The sequence below is a fragment of the Musca domestica genome, unplaced genomic scaffold (assembly GCF_030504385.1).
Source record: "Musca domestica strain aabys unplaced genomic scaffold, Musca_domestica.polishedcontigs.V.1.1 42, whole genome shotgun sequence".
Lineage (NCBI taxonomy): Eukaryota > Metazoa > Arthropoda > Insecta > Diptera > Muscidae > Musca > Musca domestica.
The window spans coordinates 3,944,127-3,957,365 of NW_026712329.1; the positions used below are offsets into that span (position 1 = coordinate 3,944,127).

The window sequence follows — 13,239 nt, forward strand, 5'->3', positions numbered from 1 at the left end:
TAAAATGAGCTGTCACTGATATAATTTTAACAGCTGTTGGACGAGTGGCTTAGAAATGACAGCAGTCTGAATTTGGTTGCAGTTTTTTTAATCTCACCCTGTATATATATTCTTGATCAGCGTAAAATTCTAAGATGATTTTGCCCTGTCCGTCCGTTCGTCTGTTATAATTACGCTACAGTCAAAACGAACTAAGATAGGAAGCTAAAAATTTGCACAAATCTGTCTTTTGTCTGCAGGCAGGTCGAGTTCGATATCGTATAGCCCCTACACAAGCCGTTCTTTGTGTGTACTTTATCTCCTGGAAGAGAATTATCTATATGGGTACACGATATCGTATAGCTCCCATATAACGTGGGCTATACACAATGAAATTGAAATTGTCTGAAATTCCACACAAGGAGTTCCTTGCATATATAGTTCCTTGTATATAGATATAGCTCCACGATATCATATATCCCCACACTTTTCAATGGAATTGTCTGAACTTCTACACAAGAAGTTTTTTGTGAGCACTTTATACCTTGGAAGAAAATTATTTATATAGGTTATATAGGTTGTGAGTACATTATCACCTGGAAGAGTTATCTATAGAGCTCCACGATATCATATATCCCCTATATAGCGGTTACTCCCGACATTCGGTATTTTGATGATTTCAGCCACATTTTGCCATTTCAGCCAAATGTTTCAATTAAATTGTCTTAAAATCCACAAAAAAGGGTTCTTTCTGAGTACTTTACCCCCTAGAAGAGAATTGTCTACGTAGGTCCACGTTTTAGTATAGCGCCCATGTAACCGTACCCCCGGCATTTTCATGATTTTTGCGACATAATTCACCGTTCGGAACCGTTACTACAGCCTATGACTTATACATTACTTATGAAGCACCATGTCTTCATATAGCCATGTAACGGGTTTCATTTAGGCGGTATTTTTTGACAGATTTTTCTTTTCTAATTTTTCGTTTGGCATTGCTGCTTTATTATTTGCCTTTTTCTCTAAATGCAAAAAGGGGGTTTTCCTTCTAATACCATGTAATTTTGAAGACGTTAATTGGTTACGCGCCTGGATATAAATCAAGCAACATAATTGGCAACAAATTCTTTAGGGTCGGTTAATTAAAACAAAATTTCCCTCCTCAAATTGAAAATATTTGATCCGTGATAAAAAGGATTTTCTAATTTGTCTATGCTATGCCGCCTTTTATACCCATTTAAGGTCAATTTAACACGTCAATTAAAATAATTTGCCATTCACACTGTTTCGTAATTAGTCAATCGATAACGTTTTCATTTCGACTGATGCCCCAAACCATTGAATTGAATTTTAGTTGCAATATTGAAAATAGACTCACATTATAATACATTTGCATTTACATCCTCTGGCCGGTGGCAAACACTTAAATTCAATTTCCCCTTTTCTGTGAGAGAGGCGTGATTCGTGGCTGGCGGTTCATCAAATTCAATTCAATTAAAATTAACAAACTTAAAATACTATTTGTTTAGCGACGACCAACGTTTAGCATAATTTTCGTAATAAAATTGTATCGAACAAATGAATTTCGATACATCCGTTTATTGGTTATGGGTGGAAAATACAATTTACTGTCGATTCGATTGAATTCAATTAAAACAGAATTTAATGTAATCAAAGGTCAATAAACGTGCGTCATAAACGGGCCATGGAAAAACATTCGTATGTACGCCTAGAGGCAGGATGAACAGTAGCGTAATTAAAATTGAATTGGAACACAATTTCTTGTTATTTAATTATGAAAATAATGAGATACAAATAAACATTTTGACACATCTAAATAATTGCCAAGCAATTGTATAAACATTTATTTTAATTTAGCAATTTGTGTTGCATAGATTTAGGCGTATTTTCATAGAACCAATACCATTAACCAACCCGCTGTTTTTATTTGTTGTGTACATTTGATCTCATCTTTAGTGTATATTTGTTTGCAATTACTAAATTATTTTATCATTTCTTTTTTTTCGGACATAAGTTAAACAGCAACGTAACTGACATATCCTTAGACCTTTTTGCCCAATAATTACGAATGGTAATTTGAAGTAAACAATCAAAAATCAATATTTGTCGAAACCAAAAAGAACCCAGACTCCCAACCCCACAAAAAAAACAAACGAACGAAAAGAAAATTGAACCAATTTAAACAAAAGATAAAGAAAAAGGTCTATAAGTTTTAATTAAAACTAAATAAACATTTAAGTACTAATGAAGCTGGCTGCCTGTCGAACTTTTCTGGAAATACAGACAGGAAGCCAAAAACAGGGCAAGAAGAATAAAAAACATGATGTATTTTTACACACTCACACGCATACAGAGATAACTCATTGAAGCGAAAAAATCAATCAATTGTGTAGAATAGAAAATCCCCAGCTCAACATGCTGCAGGAGAATTTTCAATACTAGCTACCCGGTTTTCTTTCAAGTCTTTGGGTCTTTAATGATCTTAAATTAAAATTTGAAGAAGAATACAAGTTTTTTCTTCTCCCATCAACTTGTTTTTAGGGCTTCCTTGTGTAATTGTGAAGAAGACCAACTTTGTTATGTTTGAATGCCCTACACAGACTATTCCATGGTCTGTTGTAATCATGATATCTTTAAAGCAAAGCGGCATGGGATGCTATCTGCAAAACAGATTCTATTCCACGGAAGTTGGGTGGACCGTTCAATGCCCTATACCGCTAGGTTAGTTTGTAGCATATTAGTATTTGTAAAATACGGACACAGTGGCGCTACATTAACTTTCTATTATAGGTCAGATAAAAAAGCTGCAACGAAGCCAAACGCCATAGTTTTTACATTTTTTTTTAATTTTTTTGAATCAAAGCAAAAAATGTCGGAAATAGCATCAAATTTTAGAATAAGTTTAGATTTGTTCGAATTGGTCACCTTTGGCACAAATTGTGGTCTTCAAACGGCCAATGAAACCATCATACCCTGCCCAAATGTTGTTCTGCGGTATTTTGGCCCATTCCCGGTGAGGCGCTTGCTTGAGGTGATCGACATTTTTGTATTTTTTAGTGCCAACCCAGCTTTCCAAAATACTCCAGACACAATAGTCCAACGGATTGGTATCCGGAGATTTTGATGGCCATTGTGCGTTGGAAATGAAGCGAGGAACCTTATTTTTTAACCATTAATGGGTGGCGCGTGCTGATTGCGATGATACTGAGTCCTGTTGAAATGATCAAGGTCTGCGGCCAAAATATTGCGTGTAGTTCGTGTTTTAATATAGTCCCCATATAACGGTACCTCCCAATATTTGCTATTTTCATGATTTTTGACACATTTTTTCAAGAATTTCTCTGAAAATTGGTAGTTGTAGATTATAATGGGTCCCAGTTCGTGTGGCGAGTCATTGAAATTATAGGTCCACGTTTTGGTATAGCCCCCATAAAACGGTACGTCCCGATGTTCGGTAATTTGATGATTGTTGCCACATTTTTTCACGGATTTGTCTGAAAATTGGTATTTGTAGGTCATAATGGGTTCTAGGCTTTGGCTAAAGACATCAAGATATCGAATATCGGGAGGTGCCGTTATATGGGGGACATACGATATCATGGACGTATATAAACAATTCTCTGTCAGAGGCTAAAGTACTCATAAAGAACTCTTTATGTAGAATTTCAGACAACTCCATTTAAGAATGTGGCTAAAATCATCAAAATAAGGAATATAGGGGGGTACCGTTATATGGGGAGGGGACCGATATAGCATATCTTCGAACTTGAGCTGCCTACAGACAATAGACCGATATGTGCAAAATTTTAGCTTTCAATCCTTATTCGTTTTGACTCTAGCGTGATTACAACAGACGGACGGAAAGGGCTAAATCGTCTTAGAATTTAACGCCGATCAAGAATATATATACTTTGTTGGGTCTAAAATTATTATTTCGATGAGTTACAAACGGAATGACGATCTTAATATACCCTTCATAGTATATATGGTGGAGAGTATAAACATACCAGTCTAAAACACAGAATTATATGGGTATATGTGAGAAATGTTGAACCTAATCGGTCATTATATTAAAGAACCTTTCTGACGACACTATCCCTATATGGGTAATAACTCATAGCTAATGAAGTTAACTAACCATTATCTTATATTAGTACAACTCACTGTAATGAATTTCATATATAAGGAATTTCTGTAATGGCCATGCTCTCAGAAATAATGGACCTTACTATGATTGATTGAGAGAGGCAACCAAGCTTTCAGGTATTTATCTCAGAGATAATGAAACTAACCAACTATTATCTCAGAAATAAGGAACAGGCCGGTCTCAGAGATAATGATCTTAACTGGTCATTATTTGAAATACAATTGGGCTTCACTGATCACTATCTCAGAAACAATGGAACCGAAGCAATTTTCCCTGATTCAGTGGATATAATCGGTCATTAGCCTCATAATGAACCTAATTTGCTTTTTGTAGGGCATCGTCATGTCAGGCTCCTCTGACCATAACCTCCTTCACTTGCCCTTTATCTTTATGTTAAGTTTGAAAAAAAAAAAACAACTATGAATGAGTGAGTATTTTTACTACGTGTTGTGGGAAAGTTTGTTTTTAACTTTTTCCTTCGTTTTTTTTTCTCCAGAATTGTTCTTCTCCATTCTTTCTTTTTTCTTTGTTCTTCAGCAAATAACTTTTCGTTTTCGAAATTTTCTTCTTTTTTTACAGCAAAAATAAATTCGAGGGAGCAGAAAAAGCAAAAGCTTTACCGACAATTTGCTAAAAGTTAATACGTTTGCTGCCAACACAAATATTTCGTACAAAAGGGGTTCCAGCCAGTCAGCTTTCATTTGCTTTCAACCAAACAGTGGGGAGCAAAGAAGAGTCGTTTATAAATCAACAACAAAACGAACAGTAAAAAGTTTAAAATTTAAAAATTTTAAACATACAACTCCTAAGAAAGAATTCTCGAAGAAGAGAAAATTCCAGAGAGAAGCCATCATCGACAGCAGTAGTAGTAGCAACAAAAATAAGAAGAACAACAACTACAAGCAATTTCCACAATGCATAGACGAAATTATCGAACAACAACAACAGATGTTGTTGGTGGTGATATCCGGCCAAAAAGGAAATGTTTTCCATTTCACGGATGTTTATTTGCCCTCCTGCTGTTGATTGCCATAAACGCCCCGTGGGCTGAATGCCGTCCCAGCTCTGATGAGGATGAATGGTTGCCACAACATTTCAGCGTCGATGAGCAATTCAAGGATGTCGATAATTTGGAGGTAAATACATTTGGCTATAATGGGCATATCTATGTAACTGTCGTCATAGAAAATTAAAACTAAAAATAAAGTGTTTTGTATATTTCATTTTTGTTCTTTCTCTTTTTTGCTTAACCCCCCTCACGCACTTTTAGATACACCATGTGAAATATGTCGATGGCAAAATGGAAGAAGAACATCCGATTATAATGTACAAAGAGGATTTTGTTGACGAAGATTATGGTAAGTAATAATAAGGGAATATAATGTACGTATGTGTATGTACATATATATAATTATATATGTGTGTATACATATAAATGTAGATAAGTCCCAGGGAAGCTTGAATTGATTAATATAAGTTCTCCAAAATGTATTCTTTCTACAGATGGCACCTAAGTGGGTCCTTTTTGATGATATTCATTCAATACAATGTTTTAAAAGATCTGCCGTGAATATATTAATTTTTGTCTTAAGAAAAAAGTAAAAAAAAAACATTAAGTTCGGCCGGGCCGAACTTTCAATACCCTCCACCTTAGATTAAAGGAAACATTTAACCCACAAATACCAATTTTTGATATATTCTTGGGAAAATGTGGCAAAAATCATCAAAATACCGAATATCGGGAGGTACAGCTATATGGGGCTATCCAAAAACGTGGACCCAACGGAGCTATGACCCATCAGGACCCACAAATACCAATTTTTAGAAAAATGCTCTAAGAAATGTGCCAAAAATCATCAACATACCGAATATCAGGAGGTACCGTTATATGGGAGCAATACCAAAACTTGGATCTATACATGCAATGTTTCGACACCGCAGGTAGAACCTATTATGACCAACAAATGCCAATTTTTCGACAAGTCCGTAAAAAATGTGACAAAAACCAACGGAATGACATTTCATTGACATTTCGTTGTTAATATACCCTCCTTTCCAAGGCGGAGGGTATAAAAAAGAGTATTTCGCCTTAAAAAAACATCATTGGAAAATGACATATATTGGTGACTGTAGATTTCTAAAAAAAAGTGATTTTTTATGCAAATTTTACGAATATAAGAATTTCAGGGTGTTTTTTCTTTTTAAAAATAAAATGGTTTTCCTCAAACATTTCCTTTCAGTGCCCACAAAGAACACGACCAAACGTCAGCGCAAATACAAAGATATCACACATCGACGTCGTCACAGGACCACACCCAGCCCCGATGTTGAATCTGAGAAAATCTATTTTGATTTCTTGCCCGAAACACCGCTGCTCATAGAAGATGAAAATGGTAATGTGAGATCGCGTAAAACACAATTTAAATTGTTGCCAGCATCTCAAGAAGTGAAAGATGGTGACGAAAACTCAGCTACCAAAGATAAACTCTTAAAGAGACCCAAAAAATATCATCGTCGCATAAGACGTGACTTGGCTGCCGCTCGCGCATCGGCTGATGACCATGTTGTGCGTAGCAAACGTAATCCCTTTTTCAGACATCAAGCGCCACAAAACAACGCCGATGTTCAGCAGCAAGTTCAAACCCATTATGTTTATGTTAAGTGAGTTTAAATGCAGGACATTCAGAGGACGATTTTTTAAATTGTTTGTTTTTTTTTTATATTCAAGGCACGCTGTTCCCGGAAAGAAACACAATGCTCTAGACATTCCTGTTCCGAAAATGGAATTTGGCGTTCGCATTGCTGCCGATGAGAATGATCGCGTAATCTTTTCGAGTGGCCCAAGAAGTGACTACAAAATTAAATTACAATAGTTTTAAGTTGCTAAAATAAAAAATATTTTATTTTTTAGCTACAACTCGACCTACACCACGTCCCACCAGAAGGCCCCAGGAATCGATTTTCCGTGATCCCCGACCAGAAAACTTCGATTTTAGCTTCATGAGTAAGTGTTTTGAGTGATATAGGAATTATTATCATAGATGTAATTAATTTTAACGCTTAGGCAGTGTAACGTAGTAGGGCTAACAAAAGAAGACACGTGTATCGGCATTTAGAAAGTTTACATTGAAAAGTAACCAAAATAGAGGGGGTATGTTCCCCCCTCTTCCGCAAATTTAAAGATTAAGATTCCACGGAATCCGTGTACATCAGTTACATAGTCTCTTCACTAATATTTCGGATAACCAGTAAGGAAAGCTCAAAAGTCGGGCGGGGCCGACTATATGATACCCTACACCACTATGCATATTTAGTAGAGCTCTCGTAAAAAGGTTTATACAGTGCATTTCAGAGCTCTATGAGATATTTGGTACAAAATCAAAATCTATATAATTCTATCTAATTCTATAGCTATCTCTGATCCGGGGTTCTCCAAAATTTTACGTATTAGCTTCTAGACTGAATTCGGTCTTATGTACGAAAATTCAGGTGATTTGGGCTGATATTGACCATTTAGTGCACATTTAACCCTAAATCGGATGAAGATATATATGGGAGCTATATTCAAATCTGAACCGATTTCGATAAAATTTAAAACAGCTATTCCTGTGCTCCATCTAATACCTGGTACCAAATATCACGGTTGTGGAGTGAATGTTACGAATGTATGGGACTAAAACACTAAATCGGATGAAACATATATATGGTTGCTATATCTATATCTGAACCGATTTTCACTAAATTTGATATACTTGCTTTTAGGCTGAATTTGGTCCGATGTACTAAAATTCAGTCCATTTGGACTTATATCGGCCATTTGGTGCCCAATTAACCCGAAATCGGATGAAGATATATATGGGAGCTATATCCAAATCTGAACCGATTTCGATAAAATTACAAACAGCTACTTCTGGGCTGTATCTTATATCTGGTACCAAATATCATTCTTGTGGAGTGCATATTACGAATGTGAGAGGCTTAAACACCAAATCGGATAAAACATATATATGGGAGCTATAGCTGTTCCTGAACCGATTTTCTCCAAATTTGTTGTATTTGCTTTAAGGCTAATTTCGGTCACATGTGCCAAAATTCGGGCCATTTGGGCTGATATTGGCCATTTGGCGGTCAATTAACCCGAAATCGGATGAAGATATATATGGGAGCTATATCCAAATCTGAACCGATTTCGATAAAATTTAAAACAGCTATTTCAGTGCTCCATCTAATACCTGGTACCAAATATCACGGTTGTGGAGTGCATAGTAGGAATGTTAGGGACTTAAAGATCAAATCGGATGAAAGATATATATGGGAGCTATAGCTATATCTGAACCGATTTTCTCCAAATTTGATATACTTGCTTCTAGGCCGAACTCGGTTGGGTGTGCCAAAATTCAGGTAATTTGGACTGATAGTGGACATTTGGTGCACATTTAACCCGAAATCGGATGAAGATATATATGGGAGCTATGTCTAAATTTGATCTGATTCTCACCAATTTCAATAGGGTTCGTCCTTGGGCCAATATTGTTTGGAAAATTTCATCTCAATCGGATAATAAATGCGACCTGCATTTTGTTCACAAGAATACATGGACAGACGGACGGACGGACGGACAGACGGACGGACATGCATAAATCGACTCAGAAAGTGATTCTATGAAGGTTCTCAAAAGTAACTATGGGTCTAACTCGTTTCCTTCTCCATGTTACAAACAAATGCACAAAGACATAATACCCTTACCACTATGTGGTGTAGGGTATAAAAATATAGGGAATATTTTGGTAAAAGAGGTCCTTTTGGTACTTTTTTTTAATTTGCTCAAAAACGTCCTCTAAACGAAATCGCACCAAGTCATAATATTTCAAAAAATTATTTGTCATAAAATGCTAATATACATACAGGGTGAGATAAAAAAAACTGTAACAATGACAAACGCCATAATTTTTACATTTTTTTTAAATTTTATTGAATGAAAGGAAAAATGTCGGAAATAGCATCAAATTTTAGAACAAGTTTAGATTTGTTCGAATTGGTCACATTTGGCACGAATTGTGGCTTTCAAACGGCCAATGAAACAGTCACACGCTGCCCGAATGTTGCTCTGCGGTATTTTGGCCCATTCCCGGCGAAACGCCTGCTTTACACTTTGGTATTTTTTAGTGCCAACCTTGTTTTCCAAAATACTCCAGACACAATAGTCCAACGGATTGGTGTCCAGAGATTTTGGTGGCCATTGTGCGCTAGAAATGAAGCAAGGAACCTCATTTTGAAACCACTCTTGGATGGCGCGTGCTGAGTCCTGTTGGAATATCCGAGGTCTGAGGCCAAAATGTTTGCGTGCCCAAGGCTTTAATACACTCTCCAGAATATTTTCGCGATAATAAACGACATTTATTCTGATGCCACGGTCGATTAATACGAACAGAGAGCGACCATCGGCTGTTATGGCGGCCCATACCATCACCATGGCCGGCAGCTGACCTCTTTGTTACTTGCCGAAGATCACGATCATTTTGTGTGTTTACAAACTACTGGACAATGAATGTTTTCTCATCGGAGAAAACCAAATTCTTCACTTCACCACTTTCGGCCAAGTGAAGCAACTCTTTAGCTCTTTTGAGCCTATTTTCTTTCTGTTGCGGTGTAAGTTCATGCATATTTTGGTTTTACCCCGAGCTCATTTTTCAATATTTGCCGAAGAGAATATTGCGATATGTTCAGCTCACGAGCCATTTTTCGGCCACTGCGACGCGGATTTCAATCAAGTCGCTTCTTTACTTTTCGAACAATTTCAGCTGATGTTGCTGTTTGTTTTTCGTCCATTTCCTTGACGTCGGACTACGCTACCAGTATCACGGCAACGAGCGATGGTACGAGACACAAAAGATTTATTTACATTTAAATGCTGGGGTGCTCTAACGATAGCCACTTGTGTTTTTCCAGCCAAATATAAAGAAATCACACTATCACGCTTGAGTTCCATTACGAATAACTTTTTTTCCTGCCACTGGAATAATTTTAACAGCTGGCGGACGAATGGCTTCGAACTGACAGCTTAACTTAAAATTTTCTTAGGGATTTTGGAATATTATTCCAGATCAACTAATCGGTTGTCAATATACAAATACTGGACCTGATCTGCTGATAGGCCTAATTTCTCAAAGAGATAATTTAAGTAACTTTACACTAGAGGCAGCCAAGCAATTTAGCGATTACCTCAGAAATAATGGAACTTACCGACCACTAACTTAAAAATATTAGACCCAACTGTTCATTATCTTCTAAATTGAAAAACTTACCTGACATTATTTTTAAGGTAGAGGATGTAACTGGTCATCATTCTACCGCTAAACTTAAAAGTGAAAGACTCAGCCAGATATTATGTCAGATATTTTAGGTATATCAGGATATTATCTAAGATGTTCTCGGAAAAAAAGAACTTAGCTGAAAAGTGATCATAACGTTCCCTTATCTCATAGATAAAGTTCCTACAGGATCATAATTTTGCAAATTATTGACCGAGCCGTTCATTTTATCAGAGATACAATTTCTAAAATATCATTATAATAGAAATGTATATTTAACTTTATTTACTTTCAGACCCCCAATCACCCCCCACAACAGAAGCAGTACCATTATTCAATCGTCGTCCCATGGCCACCCGTCCACCAGAGTCCATTTTCCGTGATCCAAGACCCGAAAATTTTGATTTCAGCTTTTTAGACAGTAAGTACCTAATGTCCACCAATAAACAAATAAAACTCCAATAAAAAATCAATTACAATTCACTTCATTACAGATCGAGGACAATCGGCGGTATCGCAGCAGGCAACAAATGTGCGTACAACAACAGTAGCTCCACCAGCCGCTGCCCCTCCAGCCACCGAACCAGCTGGTATTTCACAATGCGTATGGGCAATTGTCAACTGCTGTTCAAATCGTAATTCGGAAATACGTTATTCGTGTTTTGAACAGAACGGTTGTCATGGAGCCTTCTGGGGTTTGAATCCCTGCGCTGAACCACTACGTGATAATTTTGTTAGCTTTGTGGCGGATTATTATAATTAAAGAAGAAAAAGAAACAAAAAGAACAATTATTGTATGAGAGAGTGTGAGTTTATCTCAATACAGGATTGAACGTGTGTTCGTTATTTCGTAGAATTTTAACAAACGGTTATAACTATTATTTGCATGTTATTCGTATTTAAGGTAGCATAGAATCTCTTTTTTTTTGTCAATTTTCCACTGAAACTCAAAATGTTGTTGTACTTAACCAAAGTATTTTTGTATTGGAATTTAAAATTGCCAATTTTGTGAGATTAATTTATGTGTGGTAATATATAATTTTGCAGCACACTAATTGTCTAAGAAGAAAATCCAAATATTCCTCGAAACTACTTTTTTTCTGATTTGTTCAATGAACCAAGTTGTGAAGTGCATTTAAGTTAATAATAATTTTTTCTTTAAACAATCACCATTCAAACACAAGTCACAAATAATAAACCAAATATATATTTTTGAAATGTTTTTTTTTAATAATTTATTTTGTTATTAGTATTTGGAGTTTGTAATGGGAACCACTACCTACGACTGAAAATGAACACATATTTACATTAGATCTAATATAAAGATGCAGAATGTAAGTCGAATTTTTTGGTTCGGCCCCAAAAAGGGTATATGTAAACATGTTTTTAATTAACTTGTAGTACTTATACCCTACAACACCATGTTTTGGGCCAAAAATTATGTAACACCTCGAAATATTGGTTTCCCACATAGGATAGTTGTAGTATATATGGATCTAGCAATGTATGTCCGTCAATCCGTCTGTCCGTGTTAAATTGTAGTCACTCTACAGGTCGCAATTATGGCTCGATCTTCATGAAATTTAGAATGAAGGTGGGGATAGAGCCAGAACAGAAACCTATTGCTTCTGAAGATGATCGCATAATATTTAGGGGTTGAAATGGATCAAAAGCTAAAAAAATATCCTGATCTGGGCAGAAGCCTTCCAATTTTGATGGTCATCGGATAATATTTAGTGGGTGAAATATACCATAACATTTATGTTAAATAAAAATCAAATTTTGCATTAAGCCGCGAATATTTTAAATGACGGCGAAATCTCAAATAGACGAACAGGTCAATTCTCACCGTTATATAAATACCGATAGTAAATATATGTGGTATATATTGCGAAATATATACAATGTATATGTAAAAAGGAAGAGGATGTTAGCTAGAATGCTTATATCTCAAGAATGGCTGGACCGATTTTGACCAAAAGCATAAAAAGATGCCAGTAATAATGTTAAAATAGATTTTGTAGTATTTTGTGGCATTTTTTATTTTTTTCATATAATTTATCGCATGCGATTTTTTCAATTTGAGTTATAATATTGAAGTGTATATTTTGTTATATTTTTTCACCTTCCAATACAGGTTGGGGTTATTATATATAGATTGCAATTATCGTCCGATCCTCACGGAAATTTTCACGAGGGTAGAGATAGACTCAGATGAGATTGGCCTATTGTTTTCAAAGATGTCCGCAATATATTTAGGGTTTGAAATGGACCAACAACTAAAAATGTTCCTGATTTTTGCAGCCGTTATTAAAGTCACAAAAAGAAACCAAAGGACACGAAATGTCGCATGAAGTTAGAGCTTAGGGTAACGGTTAGAATGGACCACTACTTGTGTGTGAAAAAATACCAACATTACTTACAGATTATATCCGATATACACAAAAGGCGAACTTATGGCTTTTTATGCTAATTTCGTTGACGAATATTACCAAATATCGTAGACAATCATGTTGATTTGTCTACATCATATCATATAGATGAGTCTAAAATTGGAGATACAGAGGGGTCTCTTAATTTTGTAGATGATCGCAAAATATTTAGAGGTTCAAGTTGACCAAAAACAGGAAAAAATTCCTGATCACACAATTGAAGCCAATCGACACGTCTGAGAAGAGTGATAAAGACAGGGAAGAATTCTAGCATTTTGGATGACCATTGGATTACATTTAGCTGTACAATGGACCACAATGGACCACAACAACTAACAGCACGACGGAG

General features: G+C 36.0%; 1 protein-coding gene across 3 annotated transcripts in view; it reads left to right on the forward strand.

The window, feature by feature from the left end:
• LOC131804330 (uncharacterized) overlaps positions 1–11,693 on the forward strand; it is a 105,589-nt gene extending 93,896 nt beyond the window's left edge. For all 3 annotated transcript variants that reach the window (XM_059127070.1, XM_059127072.1, XM_059127071.1), the window contains 7 exons: positions 4,727–5,283; positions 5,418–5,505; positions 6,388–6,808; positions 6,876–6,994; positions 7,059–7,151; positions 10,754–10,879; positions 10,953–11,693. In XM_059127070.1, coding sequence (XP_058983053.1) covers positions 5,062–5,283; positions 5,418–5,505; positions 6,388–6,808; positions 6,876–6,994; positions 7,059–7,151; positions 10,754–10,879; positions 10,953–11,221 — 1,338 coding nt within the window. In that variant the 5' untranslated portion in view covers positions 4,727–5,061 and the 3' untranslated portion in view covers positions 11,222–11,693. The remainder of the gene's footprint in view (positions 1–4,726; positions 5,284–5,417; positions 5,506–6,387; positions 6,809–6,875; positions 6,995–7,058; positions 7,152–10,753; positions 10,880–10,952) is intronic.
• Positions 11,694–13,239: the final 1,546 nt, after the last annotated feature.